Source organism: Camellia sinensis, chromosome 8 (genome assembly GCF_055761805.1).
Source record: "Camellia sinensis isolate YWXY chromosome 8, ASM5576180v1, whole genome shotgun sequence".
NCBI lineage: Eukaryota > Viridiplantae > Streptophyta > Magnoliopsida > Ericales > Theaceae > Camellia > Camellia sinensis.
The window spans coordinates 161,443,104-161,460,566 of NC_138968.1; the positions used below are offsets into that span (position 1 = coordinate 161,443,104).

At 33.2% G+C, this 17,463-nt stretch overlaps 2 protein-coding genes across 3 annotated transcripts; both read left to right on the plus strand.

Moving 5' to 3' along the window:
- Nucleotides 1-5,743: 5,743 nt before the first annotated feature.
- Nucleotides 5,744-10,958, plus strand: LOC114259955 (uncharacterized). Of its 2 annotated transcripts, XM_028199994.2 has the most exons (8): nt 5,837-6,248; nt 6,348-7,124; nt 8,807-8,923; nt 9,651-9,829; nt 9,937-10,030; nt 10,130-10,207; nt 10,305-10,406; nt 10,571-10,958. In XM_028199994.2, exons 2-8 carry the CDS (start codon nt 6,648-6,650, stop codon nt 10,703-10,705), a joined length of 1,182 nt encoding a protein of 393 aa, XP_028055795.1. In that variant the 5' UTR covers nt 5,837-6,248; nt 6,348-6,647; the 3' UTR covers nt 10,706-10,958. The 2 variants fall into 2 exon arrangements, with proteins under 2 accessions (XP_028055787.1, XP_028055795.1); XM_028199986.2 differs by having other exon boundaries at nt 5,744-7,124.
- A 2,621-nt stretch (nt 10,959-13,579) lies between these two features.
- LOC114272531 (ankyrin repeat family protein) lies at nt 13,580-17,246 on the plus strand. The gene is made up of 5 exons (XM_028214253.2): nt 13,580-14,258; nt 14,940-15,699; nt 15,862-15,898; nt 15,989-16,122; nt 16,710-17,246. Exons 1-5 carry the CDS (start codon nt 13,787-13,789, stop codon nt 17,098-17,100), a joined length of 1,794 nt encoding a protein of 597 aa, XP_028070054.2. The 5' UTR covers nt 13,580-13,786; the 3' UTR covers nt 17,101-17,246.
- The last annotated feature ends 217 nt before the right edge of the window (nt 17,247-17,463 follow it).

A 17,463-nucleotide genomic window follows, 5' to 3' on the forward strand; every position in this document is an offset into this window, starting at 1 on the left:
AAGGAAAGATGAATCGCCTATGGCGTTGATTGAAATGGTTGTTTTCGAGAAAAACGCAATATTATGTATATTTTGTGTAAACTGTCACATTACTATTTTAGTATGAGATTGAGTATTCATGATCATAGCTATCTGTATGTTGTTATTGTTGAGGGCCATGTTGAGATCCTTACTGGACTATATGTTCATCCCACGTTGTTGAATTTTTTTTTCAGGTGTTTAGCAGGATGTGCTACAAGATTTGGATCTTCTTATTTGTTGGCCACGGGGCCTCTTTGTTGTAGGCAGAATGCCATATATGAAAAAGGGTTGTACCCTTCATTTGATTATTTAATGTTGTAAGCCTGAGGGCAACTTATTCAAAATACTCATGTTGTATTTAATTAGCATTCGAAAGAGAGAGTTGTTGTTCACTCCTTTTAGTTGAACATTTGAGTTTATTTCCGCATGTTATCTCTGAAATTGAATTAAGTTAATGAACTTGGTAATGACTTCGAGTAATAAAAAGTGGGGCGTGACAAGAAAAGTTTACAAGCAGAGTTAAACCGAGATGATGTTGAAACTTGAGAAAAGTTTACAAGCAGAGTTAAACTGAGATGATATTTAACGCTTGTTAAAACTTGAGAAAAGTTTGCAAGCAGAATTAAACCGAGATGATGTTTAACGCTTGTTTAAACTTGAGAAAAGTTTACAAGTTGAAGTTAAACTGAGATTATTGTTTAACACTTGTTGAAATTTGTAGCAATTTACAAGTTGAAGTTAAACCGAGATTATTGTTTAACACTTGTTGAAATTTGTAGCAATTTACAAGTTGACGTTAAACCGAGATGATGTTTAACGCTTGTTGAAACTTGAGAAAAGTTTACAAGCAGAGTTAAACCGAGATGATGTTTAACGCTTGTTGAAACTTGAGAAAGTTTACAAGCAGAGTTAAACCGAGATGATGTTTAACGTTTGTTTAAACTTGAGAAAAGTTTACAAGTTGAAGTTAAACCGAGATTATTGTTTAACACTTGTTGAAATTTGTAGCAATTTACAAGTTGAAGTTAAACCGAGATGATATTTAACGTTTGTTGAAACTTGAGAAAAATTTACAAGCAGAGTTAAACCGAGATGATGTTTAACGTTTGTTGAAACTTGAGAAAAGTTTACAAGCAGAGTTAAACCGAGATGATCTTTAACGCTTGTTTAAACTTGAGAAAGGTTTACAAGCAGAGTTAAACTGAGATGATCTTTAACGCTTGTTGAAACTTGAGAAAAGTTTACAAGCAGAGTTAAACCGAGATGATGTTTAACGCAGTTAAAGATTAAGGTTTAACACTTGTTTAAACTTGAGAAAAGTTTACAAGTTAAAGATTAAGGTTTAACACTTGTTTAAACTTGAGAAAAGTTTACAAGTTGAAATTAAGCCGAGATAATGTTTAACACTTGTTTAAACTTAAGAAAATTTGACAAATTGAAGTTAAACCGAAACGAAGATTAACACTTGTTGAAATTCTGAGATAATTTACAAGTTGAAGTTAAGCTGGGAAAAAAGATTGGTTTAAATACCTGTTGAAATTTTTGATAAAAATTTACAAGTTCGGCCAAGGTTATGTTGAAAGAAGTATCTACATACTTGCCGGAATTACCACATTGCCGAGACTTGGAAGAAATTTGAAGACAGAAGTCTTGCTAAAAATGGAGTATCAAGTTGTAAATAAACACTTGTGAAAATATTATTTTCAAGTGTTAAGCCAAGGCTGCGAAAAATCGATTAGTGGGTACAACCGAGGTATTACACCCCGAGAAGATTGCACAGTTAGAGTATATTTTGAAGACATGGAAATTATTAAGCATACAAGAGTAAAAAGAAGAACACATCGGCTTGAAAGGGTCTGTGCAACTTATGTTTACATTAGTAGACAGGAAGAAGGAATAAGCAAGGAATGTTAACACTTGTTGAATTTTTTAGCAATTTACAAGTTTGTTATAGCCGAGATTACACCGAAAGACGTTTTCGAAATATAATCATCCAAGATGACCAACTAGCTTGTTAAAAACTCAGAAGGTTGAGAAAGGAGAAACATGTATAAAAGAAGGCAAGTACAAATGAGGAAGCAACACTTGAATACCTCTATTAAAGAGCACACTTGTAGAAATAAAATACCGAGGTTATGTTGATCCGAGATGTCCACATGATGATAATTTCGAAGTGATGCTTATCCGAGGTGTACTACCCCGAATTGATTTGCAGAATATATTCAAAAAAAGTTGAAAAAATTCTAAGTATGGGGAAGCATACAGGCAGTCAGCAGAAGAAAACATTCAACATTTAGAAAAACACAAACGTGCATTAAAAAAAGGCACTTTGACCTAGTAAAATGATTCCTTGTTCAAGATCAAAGCAGTAGCACATCGGCCAATGACAGACATTTTTCAGAAGCAAAAAGGTTACATATGCAGAAAAACACAAAAGTACAAAAATGAAGACCCTAAGAACTAGGGACTAAAGCAAGAACGTTGGAATGATCTGCTTCAACAGTTGACAGTGGTTCAGCCTCGGCAATTAGTTGGGGGAGCTTCTTTACTACTATCTCGGCATCAATTGCAAAAAAGGGACGTGGTTCTAAGACTATACAGAAACAGAAAACGAAGGTAAGAATCTGGAAATACAACAAGAAAAACAAGAAGAGAAAATTCAGAATCAAGAAGACAACAAAGTTCAAAAATAAAGCTAAGTGCACAGGCACTAAGTATGTGAAGAAAAAGAAAGTAATGACCCAGACACGATACTAGCAACAGAAAGCAGATATGGCAAGAACAGTGCTAGGCATTCAAAAAACAATTCAAAACTTGAAGACAGACGAAAATAGAAGGCAACAGATGGCAAACAAACAGATTCGAAGTAAAACAGAAGAGTTATGAAAGATTGAGCTTAAAAGCAAGTAAAGAATAACTGAATTACCAAGTGAAATGAACGCCGATATGAAAATCGTCAGAGTCAAATAGATGACTGGAAATCAGGAGCCCACCAGAGAGTGTGAATGGAGCAGTTGCAAAGCTCTTGGAGTTTACGAATTAATAGAACCGGAACCTCGGTTAGGAGGTGCGATCTCAAGCAGCTTGGAAAGCATGAAACTTGATACTTGAAACAAGTGGACCATAAAGTCCAGGGAACTTTGAGATCAGCGAGTTTGATCTCGGACAGAAGGGCACAGATGGACGAATAATATAGGTTCCATCACCTCAGAATGCCGAGGTAATAGAACTTAGGGGGCAGTTGTGGGATATATTTTCTGAGTACCAACACGTGGCAAGGTGACGCCGACGTGTCAGCTGAGGTGCCACGTGTCCTAGTCATTATGCCGAGGTCATCTCGATTAGGCCGAAGTTATCTCCAAAGATATCGGAATTCGAGATAAGCGGATAAGGGATAAGGGACAAGAGTCCTAGAATAAAGAGGAGACTTAGCCAAGATAAGGATAAAACTCTTAAAGAGTTTATCTTTATTTTTTGAAGAGTCCAAAATAAGTACTGAACAGGAATCCATAGAAGTCAGACTTATATTGAGATTAGGATTGATGTAACTATAAAAGAGAGGCACCCCCATGAGTCTAAGGTATGCTTTTTATGCTCAAGTTAGAAAGTTTAGCACTATTGATTATCTTTGAGAGATATTAAGTACTGACTTGATCGTCGGAGTACCCCCGGGTGGCGATTCACCACCGAAGTCTTCTCTTTCTGTTGCAGGTTAGTCAGGTACCATCTATTCTGTCAATACTCTCTAACTGAATATTAAGATTATAATGTGATTAAAAAATCACTCACACAATGTCTAATTACTTTTCCATCAATATCCATTCTGTTTGCACTGTTGCAATTATTCTAGCTGAAGATTGCCCTCCATTAGTGCAGTCCACAATAAAGCTGTTGCAATTATTCTAGCTGAAGATTGTCCTCCATTAGTGCTGGCCACAAAAAAGCCACCTTTGTTTGTTGGCTTTTGAAAAAAAAAAAAAAGTCAAGTTTTACTTTTAATTATGGTAGTTTTAGAAAATAGGTTAAATTTTTTTTTTTGGTTATTTTTTAAAAAAATATGTAAAAAATAAAGTGGTAATGTAAGTTTAAAAAAAATCAAAAAATTAAAAAAAACCAAAAAAGTCAAAATGGGTCTTAATTTTCTTAATTTAAACATTATATTTGTAATTATGTTTAATGTGATCGCTCTATTACTTGTAGTTAGCATTCTGAATGGAAAAAGACAACATGCAACTCGTACAGAATTTTAGCAATTAGCACCCAAGAAAAAAATGAATAGGCACCGTTTGGGAAGAAGTTGGTTGGGTTTTTTTAGTTATTTTAGCCACAAAAAATAAAATAGGCTATTTTAGTCATAACAAACAAAATATCACATCCAACCCATAATCATTACACTCTTCTCTCATAAAAAAGTCAAAAAAGCCAAAAAGCCCTTCCCAAACCAAGCTTTTTAGCCCAAGCTAAAATAATCAAAAAAGCCAAAAAACTAAAAAGTCAATCCACTTCCCAAACGGAGGCTAAATTAGGTTGGTGGTGCATATAATTCTTTTTTCTTTTTCTTTTTTTCACATTGCTTTCCTCTAATTTTGCACATGTGATTTTCGATCCAAAATGTTAACATCAGTTGACGGAGTGATCACCTTGTAATCAAATAAAATAGCTGTACTTTAAATTTATGAATTTGAAACTACAAAAAATAAAGTTAAATTTTCCTTCAAGCTATAGAGACTAATATTATAATTACCCAAAGAGAAATCAAGGTCATTTTTTAAAAAATAGATCAGTAATGCTAAGGACAAATAATTTAGATAAAAAAAAATACTAAAAAAATAATGTGTAATTCTAAGTATGAACCCCATCATATAAGAATTAAAGGTAAACCAAATATTATATTTTGTGTTTGAATTATTGGTCCTAGCATTAAAAAAATTACACATCATGCCATAGTTTTTCAGGAGAAATTACAAAGTAGGTGTATTTTTCAAAAAAAAAAAAAAAAAAATTATATACACATGAAAAAAATTATAATTTTAATAATTAAAATTTATAAATTTTATCATTAATATGACTTTTTTTTTCAATCATACACTGATTTTTTTTTTTTATCCTTAATGACTTTTTTTTTTTTATAAAATTGTGTCAAAAATTTTCTTTTCAATTCTTTCACCATGTTTTGTTTGATTTTCAAAAATTTGTTCAGAATTTTTTTCTAAAAAGTTAAAAATTAATTTAGTGAAAGAAATTTTAAAAAATAAAAAATACTTATCATTTTTATATAAATTTATATTATGGGAGGTAAGAAATCATTCTTAAGAATTTAAAATTATATTATTGATATTTATTTTTATTAAATTATTTTTTAATTTAAAAAAAAAAACTGATTTTTTTGAAAAATAGGTTCATTTTTTGACTATTTTATTCTGAGTTTAAAAAATCTTGTTTGAAAAGAATTTTTTAACTTTTTTAATTTTTTATAAAAACAATATAATAATTATAAATTAAATATAATATTTTATCTTATTAAATTAAAAAATCTATTTTATTTTTTAACTAAAATAAACTCAAACCCAACCATTCTTTCCAAACGATAGTCTTGAAGAATCTTTTCTGACTTTTTTTTTTTTTTTTTTTAAATTAATTTAAAAATCAATTTTTTTTTGTTGTTGCTGTTGTCTGTGGTGGATTTTCAACGTTAAAACACTGATTTTGCAAAGCGAAATTTACCTACTGCGCGTCACTGACATCACTCGCCCACACTCCAACCCCCCCCCCCCCCCCCCCCCCCTTCTCTCTCTCTCTCTCTCTCTCTCGTTCTAAATTATCAACGTTCATCTTAAAATCTCTGTACTCAGTCAGTCATGTCTGTAACCTCCTAAATATATTTGGAAATAAAAAATGAAAATTCAAAAACAACCCAACCCACCCTCCAATTAACTTATTAATCTCTCTCTGATTTTGGACCCCTCCCACTTCTTCATTCATCCAATTCAAGCATTGATAACCCAAAAATCAAGGGATTTTCATTCCAGTCCTTAATCTTTTTTTTTTCTTCAACACAATCCATTCTATTCCTCAGAATAACTTTTGTTGTTTCTGAGGCCAAGCCCCCCTTTTCTCAACCCGTCTTCTCTCTCCTTCCTCGTCTTTCTCTGCTCAACTAGCCGCATAAAGATCCGTGTTCTGTGCTCTGTTGTTGTCTTTCTTTGCGTTTGTGTTTGTGTTTGTGGGTGTGTTTTCTTCTTTCACTTTTGTTATTTTGTGTTTTCCTTTTGTGCTTTCTTTTTCTCTCTAATGTGTTGTTGTCTGTAATTTTTCAACTTTTTCAGCAACCCATTTGCGAAAAAGCTTCAGAATTTTGATTTGGTTTATCAGATTTGAAGAATTCGCTGAGCCATTCACAAATGTGGGTTTTTTTTGTGTGTGACATTTTGCTTTTATGAATTGTCCTATTTTTTTACCCATATCGAATCATTGGATACCCATTTCCAAAAGAACCGAAATTTCAGCTTTTGATCATCGAATTTCAGGTTCCTAGCCTTCAAAATTGACCATTTCATGGTTTCAACACACTGGGGATTCCTCATTTGATCCATTATATTCTTGATCTATTATTGTAATATCATAAAATGTATGGAACACAGAGCAGAATAGACTTGGCCTTGGAATATCAGGCTCAAATCCCCATTCTGAGGCCAAGCATTCATGCCAGAAGGGCAAACCTGACTGTAAAATTTCAAGATATTTATGGGTTCATGGTAGAAGGCAATGTTGATGATGTTAATGTATTGAATGAGGTTAGAGAGAAGGTGAGGCAACAGGGTAGGGTTTGGTGGGCATTGGAGGCTAGCAAGGGAGCCAATTGGTATTTGCAGACTCATGTTTCTTCTACCCTCAAAGCTTCCCTTAGATTTTCAGCTTTAGCAAATGCAATTACGCTCAAGAATCTCATAAGGAAGGGAATTCCGGCGGTTTTACGGCCTAAGGTCTGGTTTTCGCTCTCCGGGGCGGCTAAGAAGAAATCTACGGTGCCTGAGAGCTATTACAATGATTTAATTAAGGCTGTCGAGGGTAAGATCACGCCCGCTACAAGGCAGATTGATCAGGTGACTTTTTTTTTTCAGCATTACATTGATTATTGTTTATGATATAATGATCATTGTAAATTTGTAATGTTTATGATATAATGATCAGTTGTTTCAGATACAATGTTTATGATATAATGATCATTGTAAATTTGTAATGTTTGATGTTTGTGGGACTCCACTTCATTACAAAAGATGGATTGTTTTGCAGTTGGATAACGGATTCTTATCTTAATAATGCTGTTTGTTTGATCCTGAACATGAAATCTCTAGGTCCAATTGAGCTTATTTAGTTTGCATTACATTACTTAACAACATAATTTTTTATCATACATGATGCTTGCTTGAGGACAATGTTTACTGAGGGAAGAATTTTCTGTCATTGTCAATATCCAGAATGGAATAGAAATACTCGAAATGGTTTTGGAAACCTCTTTCTGCATTGAGTCAAATGGCTGATTTTAAAATGCTGAACATTATTATAGGCCAATTGGGGAATCTCTTGATTTAGTTTAATATTATTCAAAGGAATACAAATGTCAATATTTTCTAAGTTAAAGAGTTAATAGATATAGATGGATTTGATAATTATGGAGATGAATATGAGATCATAGCCTATTTTAGGTACACTTCTACTTTTTTTTGGCAACATTTGATGTGATATGTAAGGACTGTGGAGACTTATAGCTGTTTTTTCTCTGAGAAATTTCTTTTTGTAATTTTTCATTTGTCTATGTCTTAGTAATGCATTTATGTCCTCAAGTTGAAGCATATGGGTTTTGATCAAGCAGTAAGAATAGAACATAAACAGTATCTGTTTGTGTATGTATATGTTTGTAATTGGCTTTATTTAGAATATATTCTGAGTGTCCATGTTTGAGCCTCAAATGAGGCCAGGACAGGTTGGCTGGTTGGGGAAAATAATACCATGCAGAGGGTGCTATTTAACCCCGCCATGGGGATGCTGCTAGTCACTGAATTGCAGTGTGGAACATGGTATAGGTTTGGATTGGATTACCTTATTTTTACTAATCGTCCCTGGTTTTAAAACACCACCTTTATCCCATCCCAAACCATACTGTGACATATGGAACCTTAAGGTCGGCCTTTTTTGTATCTTATGGATAACATATGCATAACATAGCCATTTTGATGAAATAAAAAGCCAAAAATGTTTGGTGGCCTGAATTCTGTGACTCCAACGGCTCGAATGTGTTAAAACAACGTCGTTTTACACTCAAAACGACGTCGTTTTTGGTATTTCGAGCCATATTTTTTCGGGCCACCTATCATTGTTGATAAAAAGCTTGACATCTGAAAGTGCCTCCACTGGTATGGTCATTCTTCTACTTTTCATCCGGTATTGAACTTGGAAAAAGAAGAACCATTATGAAATTATTTTACCTATTAATTATTTATTTTTGACATGATCACTTTAACAAAAATGCTGGAGAAAACTGTTTATAGTAATTGTTTATCACTTATTAGGAATCTATTTCATATTTGAGCATTTGCAGTTGAAGAAGTGAGAAAATGGATTGCAAAGTTTCATCCATTCTTATTCCATGTTGCCTCTTTTAGATATGAGGTTCAATTGGTGTCTCTTTATATCAAATTTAAGGCTTTCTTTCAAAGAGATATTAAATGTTAGCAATGCCAATGTTATCTTTTACCTCTTATATTTTATGCATATTTATGTACAGGATCTACCACGAACATTCCCTGGTCACCCATGGTTGGACACTCCAGATGGTCATGCCACTCTCAGACGTGTTCTTGTGGGCTATTCTTTCCGTGATTCTGAAGTTGGTTATTGTCAGGTCATGATTCATTCTCTCTTGTCTCAACTCAATAACAAATAATAATGTACACTTTGTGTGGAAAATAATTATAAAAAATAAAAATAAAAATAAAGTGCTGCAGCCTTAAATAATTGTTTTCTGTTCTTCTCCCTTTGCACTGACTCAACTCTGTTTTTTTATTTTCATTGCCTGGTTTTCTATACATACAAATCCACATCATTTTCACTATCCATCTTGTTTTCAGTCTATTTTGAAAATCTACTAATGTCATCATTTCCCTATGCATCTCACCTAAACTTAGTTTGTGACTACATTACAAGGCATGAATGCTCTTTTATCATCTTAGAAAATGTGTCCACTTTGTCGAGTAAAGATTATTCTGGAAAACAAGGAATAATTCATTATGAATTAAGACAAACCCCATCATCTCCACCCCATAGGAACTACGAGCAATCAATTGCATAACACCTCCTGTAGTCAAGTGCATAACACCTCCAGTAGTCAAGTGCATCCTTTCTCCAGCCACTCACTTTAGTTTCTTGGGTAAGTACATTTTATATGTCTACCTTCTTGAATAACTAATTGTTTGAGGCCAAAAAAGCAAAACCTGGAGAAAGTCATTTATTCAAGGTTTCTACCTGATGGGAAAGTGTATAAAATGCCCCCTACTTTAGTAGATGATGTTAATTCTTCAATCTTAAAAATACTAATTTTATAATCTTAACCTAAATTGCTCTTGGTGCAGGGTTTAAATTATGTTGCAGCATTGTTGCTGCTTGTGATGAAAACAGAAGAAGATGCGTTTTGGATGCTAGCTGTCCTCCTGGAAAATGTCCTAGTTAGCAATTGCTATACAAATAACTTATCAGGGTGCCACGTTGAGCAAAGGGTGTTTAAAGATCTTATAGTGAAAAAGTGTCCAAGGTACTCTCTCATTCTTTCCTTGATAAGACAGCTCATGTGTTATTTTCTTTTCCGTGTCCCTTTTTCTTTTTTTTTTCTTCTTTTCAATTGGAAAAAGAAAAATGCAGGATAGCCGCTCATTTGGAAGCTTTGGATTTTGATGTATCTCTTGTTACCACTGAATGGTTCTTATGCCTCTTTTCCAAGAGCTTGCCTTCAGAGGTTGAAACAATTTTGAATGCCTCTCTCTCTCTAAATCACAATATCTTATTGTGAAGGTTTTTACTGACCTATATTTTGTACCCACAAACTCATTTTCAGACTACTTTGAGGGTGTGGGATTTACTATTTTATGAGGGAGCAAAGGTTCTGTTTCATGTAGCTTTGGCTATTTTCAAGGTGATTGTAGTCTTTGTTCAATCAAGCATCGTATGTTTCTTGAAAGTTGGATCATACATATTCATAGTTGTAAAAATTGTGGTTGGTGTGATTGCAGATGAAGGAAGAAGAGTTACTTATTGCATTTCAGGTTGGGGATGTAATTAATATATTACAGAAAACAACCCATCACCTCTTTGATCCTGATGAATTATTGACGGTAACGTAACTCTCATTTGACTCTCATGTAATTAATGTATGACTTTTGTTTCAGTTCCAATCACATTGCTCAAGGGTGATAGTGTTTTGAAATCCCAATTTTTGAATTATTGTTGCTTACATTCACAAATTGAAGCCACGCGTCCTAATTAACATTTCTTGCAGGTTGCTTTTGATAAGATTGGGTCTATGACAACCACCACTATATCAAAGCAAAGGAAAAAACAGGAACCAGCTGTCATGGCAGAGCTTGATCAGAGATTAAGACGACTCAATCCTGAGAAGGTTAATGACGATTAAGCAAGTTTTTTCTTCTTTTTTTTCCATCAAAATTATTTAATTGTATTATGTTAGAGATGCTAGAAGGGGCTTGCTGCCCCTCTTAGAGAATGGGATGTTGGAAGTATGCTTTTTTGCTCCCTGAGGGGAAAAAAACCCAAGCGAGGGAGCGCCTGTTGTTTCTTGTTGTAGGCGATAAATGTACATTTTTTTGGGATTATTATATAGTTTGATCGCAGTGCAATCCAGGGCTTGCTGGATTTGTGGCCTTTAATTTGGATTTGTTCAAAGGCTTCAGATGGGATAGTCTGTCCCAAGAAAGGGTTGTCTTCAGGCCTTGTTTACATCCAGACAAAATTTTTAGGTATTGTTTGTGAAATTTTTTCTAATGTCATCAATGACAGAACAATTCACAGACAAAACAGATTGTTGTGTTGTGTTGTTAAGTTCCTTGTTTTGGGATTTTCTTGAATCTAAAAATATGACAGAATAAAATGACAGCAAAAACAAACTAATGGAAATTAATGAAGTTTTTATAAACCTTGTACAAACCAGTTTTAGAGGAAATCTACTTTACCAAATTCCTACTGATAAGATAGAAATAACCCTCTTTTTATATTAGGGTAAATTGTTAAATATAACAAAATTTACAAGTTTAGTGCAATTACTGACCTCTCTGTTTTGATGCTGTTACTAAGAAAAAATGTCAATTTATTGTATATTTCAAATATTAGTTAAGGAAAAATAGATACTTCAGTACAAAATTGGCTGCCACCATCATGTTTCATTCTTATTAAAAGTTGGATCATGTTAATGATATCATCAGGGATTGTGTAACAAATGTATTAAAATTGTAAAAAATATTTTGAGATGTGAAAAACTGTATTAAAATTATGACTTTTTTTTGTTTGTTTATACCACTTAATGACGATCCATTCGAATCAAACTATATGATTAACCAACAGTATTGTGATAGGTGCGACAGCGAATTAAATTATAAGAGAGGATGATACAATACAATCGTGCCAAATTAATGAGATTTTTTTGTATTAACTCAAACTTTAGTCATTGTAATTTTCTTTTTATATTATTAAAATACTTCAAATCTATCCATCTATCTACTATTATCATAAAAGTGTGAAAAGTTTGTCATAGTTTTTAATTTTTTAAACCTCAATTTTACCTTCTCAAATCTATTGTATTTTTTAAAAGTCATAAAGAGTTTTATATAAATTAACCTCTTTATTTTTAGAGTTGAACACTCAAAAACGATATATTTACTTTTAAGAGTTTTATATAAATATAAACAAATTGTCTCTCTTCTTATAAAAAAAAAATAATGATAATCTATTTTTTACATTGATGATGATTGAGGAATAAAAAATAATTACTTGTTCTTATTTTCTGTGTCTGCTTCTATACTGATATACATAATATTTATAATTGTCCATCATGGATCAAATCATTGTGAATAATTTTAGTTGATTTTTGAAAAGAAATTAATATTTTGAAATAATAAAAGATGAAATAAGGAACTAATATTTTCAGACGAAGAGTGTATATATAATTCTTTTTCTATCTCCCTCTCTATTAATTTTGGATATTTCCCACCAATAATAATTTTGGACCATTTTAACATAAATTTTAGGATTTATTACACTTTTTACCTTTAAATTATTGCTAAATTGTCTATTTAGGGGCATTTTGACAAGCAAGTAAAAAGCCAATTTTTTGAATTTTTGACTTTTTAAATCACATCACTTCTTTATTTTTTTACACAAAAAAAGTCAAAAAAATTAACTTTTTACCATCTTTCCAAAACATCACTTAGAGCATCTCCAACGGTAGTAGGCATTTTACCTATCTGAATATTACTATAAAGTATATATTTTATTTTGCCTATCAACTGTTTTATGTTTTTACTCCAACCATGCTCTTTATTTTAGCTATTTATCCAAATACTATTAATTTTATAGAATGACACGTCAACAACAAAGATGGAGGGAAATGATCCTAATGAATGAATACATTTTGCCTAGCGTTGAAGGCTAGCTACATGTAGCTAGTGAATATGAGTTGAGGCAAAATGCCTAATCATATGCCTAGTGCATTGGAATTGAAAAAAGTGAATCACACTAGGCATTTTAACTAACAAGTATTATATGCCTAGTGCATTGGAGATGCTCTTAGTCCCTAAACTATCGATTGAGTCTACTTAGTCCCTAAAGTATATAAATTAAAATTTATTTAGTTTATAAACTATCGATTGAATCTATTAAATCCCTAAAATATTTAATTCAAACTTATTTAATTCCTAAAAAGATTACAAAAATAAAATATAAGCTCGTAAATATTATAAATTAGTAAAAGATCCTATCAAATTAAAATTTTATTTTATAAAAATCTTAAATTTCTATTTTGTCTTAAAAAAATCCGCTATAGGATAAGCCAAGGCCTCAATTTTGGCGTTTTGGTCTAATGAGGAGGCTTCATTTATCTGAATATTTTTTCGCTGTGTATTTAAATTAGTATTAGAGTTTGATTCTTAGTGAGTATTAAACATACTGAAGAAATAGAACTAGATAATTTGAATAATAAAACTTCGCTACGAATTATAATTGAACAAAATAATATATTAATTAAGTTATACCAAGAATTTAAGAAAAAATTTAAAAACAACCAATAGAAAATTATAAACAAAATCAAGTATATAATACTAGATAAAGGGCTCATATTTTAATTAGATAAATTTTTTTACTAATTTATAATATTTATAGATTTATATTTATTTTATAATCTTTTTAAACATTAAATAGATTTAAATTAAATTTTTTAAATTTTTAATATATTCAATCGATAGTTTAAGAAATAAATAAATTTTAATTTATATACTCTAAAGACTAATTTATATATTTTAATCTCCCTCCAGCATTCTTCCTCTGTCCACTCCTCACCTCAATCAAAAACCCTAGTCAGCAAGCAATGTTGGCTGGCATTAACTTCCATGTCTTCCAATCCATATCAAACACACAAAACCCTAGTCTCTGAACCCACCATGTATTCCAAACCCTACCCCTGCAGACCACAAGAATACCAACAACCATGTCGGATCGACAATCCTGGTCAATTGACACCGACCTCGACGGAATCGGCCTCGAACCCTCCGACTTCACATCCTCAATCCCCCTAAAAAAGGTCCCCTTCGGCGACGTTTTCGAGGCCTCTCGCGCCGGCGATGTGTCTCGTCTCCGGGACCTCCTCGATTCCGGCGTCAATGTCAACGCTCGAGACCAATGGGATTCCGTGGCTCTCTACTACGCTTGCTTGGCGGGTCATCTCGATGCGGCCAGGATGTTATTGGAGAGTGGTGCGATTTGCTCCGAGCATACCTTTGATGGAGACCGGTGTCACTACGCGGCCTTGAATTTGAAGGTCAGGAAGCTTTTGAAGGCCTTTGAAGCTCGCCCGCCGCCTTTGGGCCCCTTGCAGGCCGCGTTGAGGGAGACTTTCTTGGGTTGTTGCGCTAATCGGAATTTTCTCGAGCTGTCTAATAGTCAATCCTCCTCAATCCCAGGTGTGATATGTTATTTACAAAGTGTAATATTTGTATTGAGAATTGGGTTTCTTGTTGGATTGATAAAGGTATAACTTTTAACTATGTTTGAAATTTGTTTGAGAATTTAGAACAAAAACTTGATTTGATATAGCTCACTTCTCCAATGGTGAGAATGATTTTTGTCATCAAATATTTTTAAAAATACTATCCTATCCCAAAAACCTCCTTTAATCAAGGTGATAATAAATGAATAAATAAATAACCTATCTCTAAATTGTTCCTCTTTTAACGGTTTCATCAACTTAAGTGAAAAAAGGTTTTTGGAAATTTGGAGAAAGATTTGATTCTTACTTGATTTGATAAAATATTTGGTGAATTGATTTTATTTTAATGTAATTGATTACAATATCGTTTTTTAACTACGTACAAGCTATAAACTGTATTAAATGTTTTCCCATTAACTTTTAGAACTTACACTTTCGAGGTTTGGTGATCATGATGGTAGCAGAATAATGAAGATGACAAATTATGAAAATTTTATCACGTAAACCAAAAGGCATGCCCCTGATTTTCTATTACTATTATGTTTGTTAATTAATTGAGGTTGATTTTATTATGTGCATATTCATTTCTCATAGATAAACCATTTTCCCAAGCTAAATTTGAATGTTGATCTGTTTGGTGTGGGAAACTGAGTAGGTAATTCATCCAATGGGGGATCCAGTTCTGGCCACTTCCCTCCAGATGTTGTATTTTACGTGCAAGGAAGGCCTATTGAAGCTCACAGAATCATCTTGAGTGCTAGATCACCCTTCTTCAAGAGAAAATTTGAGACCCACTGGATGGATCGTAAGGAAGTAAGATTCTCAAGGGAAAAGTTGTCCTATCATGCTCTTTACGGCCTCATCCACTTCTTTTATTCTGACCGACTGGAGATTGCAGTAGATGACATGGAGGATGTTGCAAGAATTTGCAAAGTTTGCAAGTGCAATTCATTACAAAGGGTCCTCGAAATAGAACTAATTCACCAAAAATATGCAGAGTACAAAGCACTCAGAGATGTAGACAACTCTCAAAAACGATTTATCTTGCAGGGCTTGTCACTTCCTGAGGAAGACCGTCTTCCTGCTGCCTTGCATCGAATCCTTCAAATTTCTCTTGTTAGTTCCACCAGGGAACAAAACCCGGACTCTGGTGTTGAGAATATAGTATCTCGTCTAGGTGCAATGCAGATGAGTGAGTTTGAGAATGATCTTGCAGATGTTTGTGTTAGAGTTGATAAAAAGGTATTTCGCTGCCATCAAGTGGTCTTAGCATCCAGATCAGAGTACTTTAAAGCAAGATTATCCCGCATGAAGGATTTTCTTGAAGGAAAAGATGGTTTATCCGATTATGTTCTTCCATGTCTTGAAGAACATGATTTGAGCATGGAGGCATTTGAGAAGATGATCGAGTACATGTAAGTTTGTTCTTTCTAAATGAAATGCAAAACCCAAATTAAATGGATTTAAATGTGTTTCCTTATCAGCACTGTACTTTTTCTAGTTTTTTTGGATGTTTACAGAAGCTTCAAACTTGAATATATTTACTTTTTTCATGTGACTAAAATTTGTTGGATCAGGTATACTGATGGTTTGAAGGATATAGATCCAGATCAGGTATATTAAATATAATTTAAGGACTCCAGGAATGTAATCATTACTATGTGCAATGCTCACTTACTCTTTTTTTTTCTTTTTTATGAGCAGGCTGAAGAGATGTTCGATGCAGCTTCCAGATATTTGTTATTTCCTTTAAAGCGCGCTGTTGCTGATGTACTGCTGCCTCAACTTGAAATGGTTCCTCCAGCAGAATTGTGCCATTGGCTGATACTATCAGACATGTATGCTTTCTTTCTCCATCAACCTTACTCAAATTTCTTAATAGATTTTGGTAATGACATTTTAAATTATTCTCAACTTGTGAATGAAAGGTATATTGAGCCTATTACATCCTTCACATATCTTGTAATATCTGTTCTGCTTGTTACTTAGCCTTCTATGGTTCAGGCGTTCTGCGGTTGATTTAAAGTTGAAATAATTTTCTTAATTTTGATATTTTGGATAAAAAGCACTGTACCTGGCTCACAATATGATCGTGAATTCTCTTTGGAACCTAATGAAGTCATCCACGAGTTCTTGTTGGCACTAAGATTTTTGTTTGACCAGAAACATTGTTTGTTCTTTGTCATTATCATTGTTAAAACATTTTTAGAGGTGGAAAAATGGTGACTCTCTGGTATGGAGAGGGGAAAACTTGCCAAGATGTAATAATTATCAACCTTTATATCTTATTTCCAGATAGACCATTGCATGTCTTCCCGACATTTGTTTTACCGATTATGTCTAAAGTGACTCTGTTATATACCTCATTAATTAGCAACATAGTTTTGGTTTTAATATTCTTGAATTGAATTGTTTACATCTACAGGTATGGTGTTTTGAAGATTCGGGAGTTTTGTCTAGACGTAATAGCCTGTAACTTCGAGACATTTGCTGATACTCCCGAGTTCCGGGCCATGCTTTTGACCCTTCCCCCACCATCTGGAGATTCATCACTTCGTACCACAGTACCAAGTGCCCCAGGTGCCGGGGTGAATACAGACCAAGCAAATCTTCTTGATGATCTGAGAGAGAAATGGCTCGAGGCTGAAGCTGCAGAGCTTGACAAGAGAGATGAGAGCGCATTATTGTTTGACAAACGCCTTGAGATGCTTATGCTCATTGCAGAACAAGAAAAATCTGATGTTCATTCTAATGATAGCCATGATTGTGCTACAGAAACTGTTACAACCCTGTCCTCTGTTCTTGCACAAAAATGAACAAAAAGGGTAAAAAAAAGAAGAAAGAAAATAAAATGTTTTAATTCATTTTTTCAAATGTTTAACAAAGTAATTTGTTATTGTAGTATTGAAAATGTGACTGCGAACAGAATCTTTTATGAAAGAGTGTTTGATGTGTTTTGTAACTTCTTTGTTTTAGTACCCATAAATTTTGTAGCTTGTGTGTGCTTTTGTCAAAATTATGCTGCCTTCAAGTTATTATTCTCAGACGTATTACCGGAATCACCTATTGTATGGAAGCATGAGAACATTACTTTGAACCCATTACAGCCACCGACTCAAAATCCTAATTTTTATGCAAGGGTCGTTTATTTTTTCTTTCCTCTTATATATATATATATA

Excerpts from the sequence above, each read along its gene's own strand:
- LOC114259955 (XM_028199986.2), top strand. The coding sequence starts at position 6,648 with ATGTATGGAACACAGAGCAGAATAGACTTGGCCTTGGAATATCAGGCT. Across the intron at positions 9,830-9,936 it reads ATAGTGAAAAAGTGTCCAAG|GATAGCCGCTCATTTGGAAG; the intron begins GTACTCTCTCAT and ends AGAAAAATGCAG. Across the intron at positions 10,407-10,570 it reads ATCCTGATGAATTATTGACG|GTTGCTTTTGATAAGATTGG; the intron begins GTAACGTAACTC and ends CATTTCTTGCAG.
- LOC114272531 (XM_028214253.2), top strand. The coding sequence starts at position 13,787 with ATGTCGGATCGACAATCCTGGTCAATTGACACCGACCTCGACGGAATC. Across the intron at positions 15,700-15,861 it reads GAGAAGATGATCGAGTACAT|GTATACTGATGGTTTGAAGG; the intron begins GTAAGTTTGTTC and ends TTGTTGGATCAG. Across the intron at positions 16,123-16,709 it reads TGGCTGATACTATCAGACAT|GTATGGTGTTTTGAAGATTC; the intron begins GTATGCTTTCTT and ends TTACATCTACAG.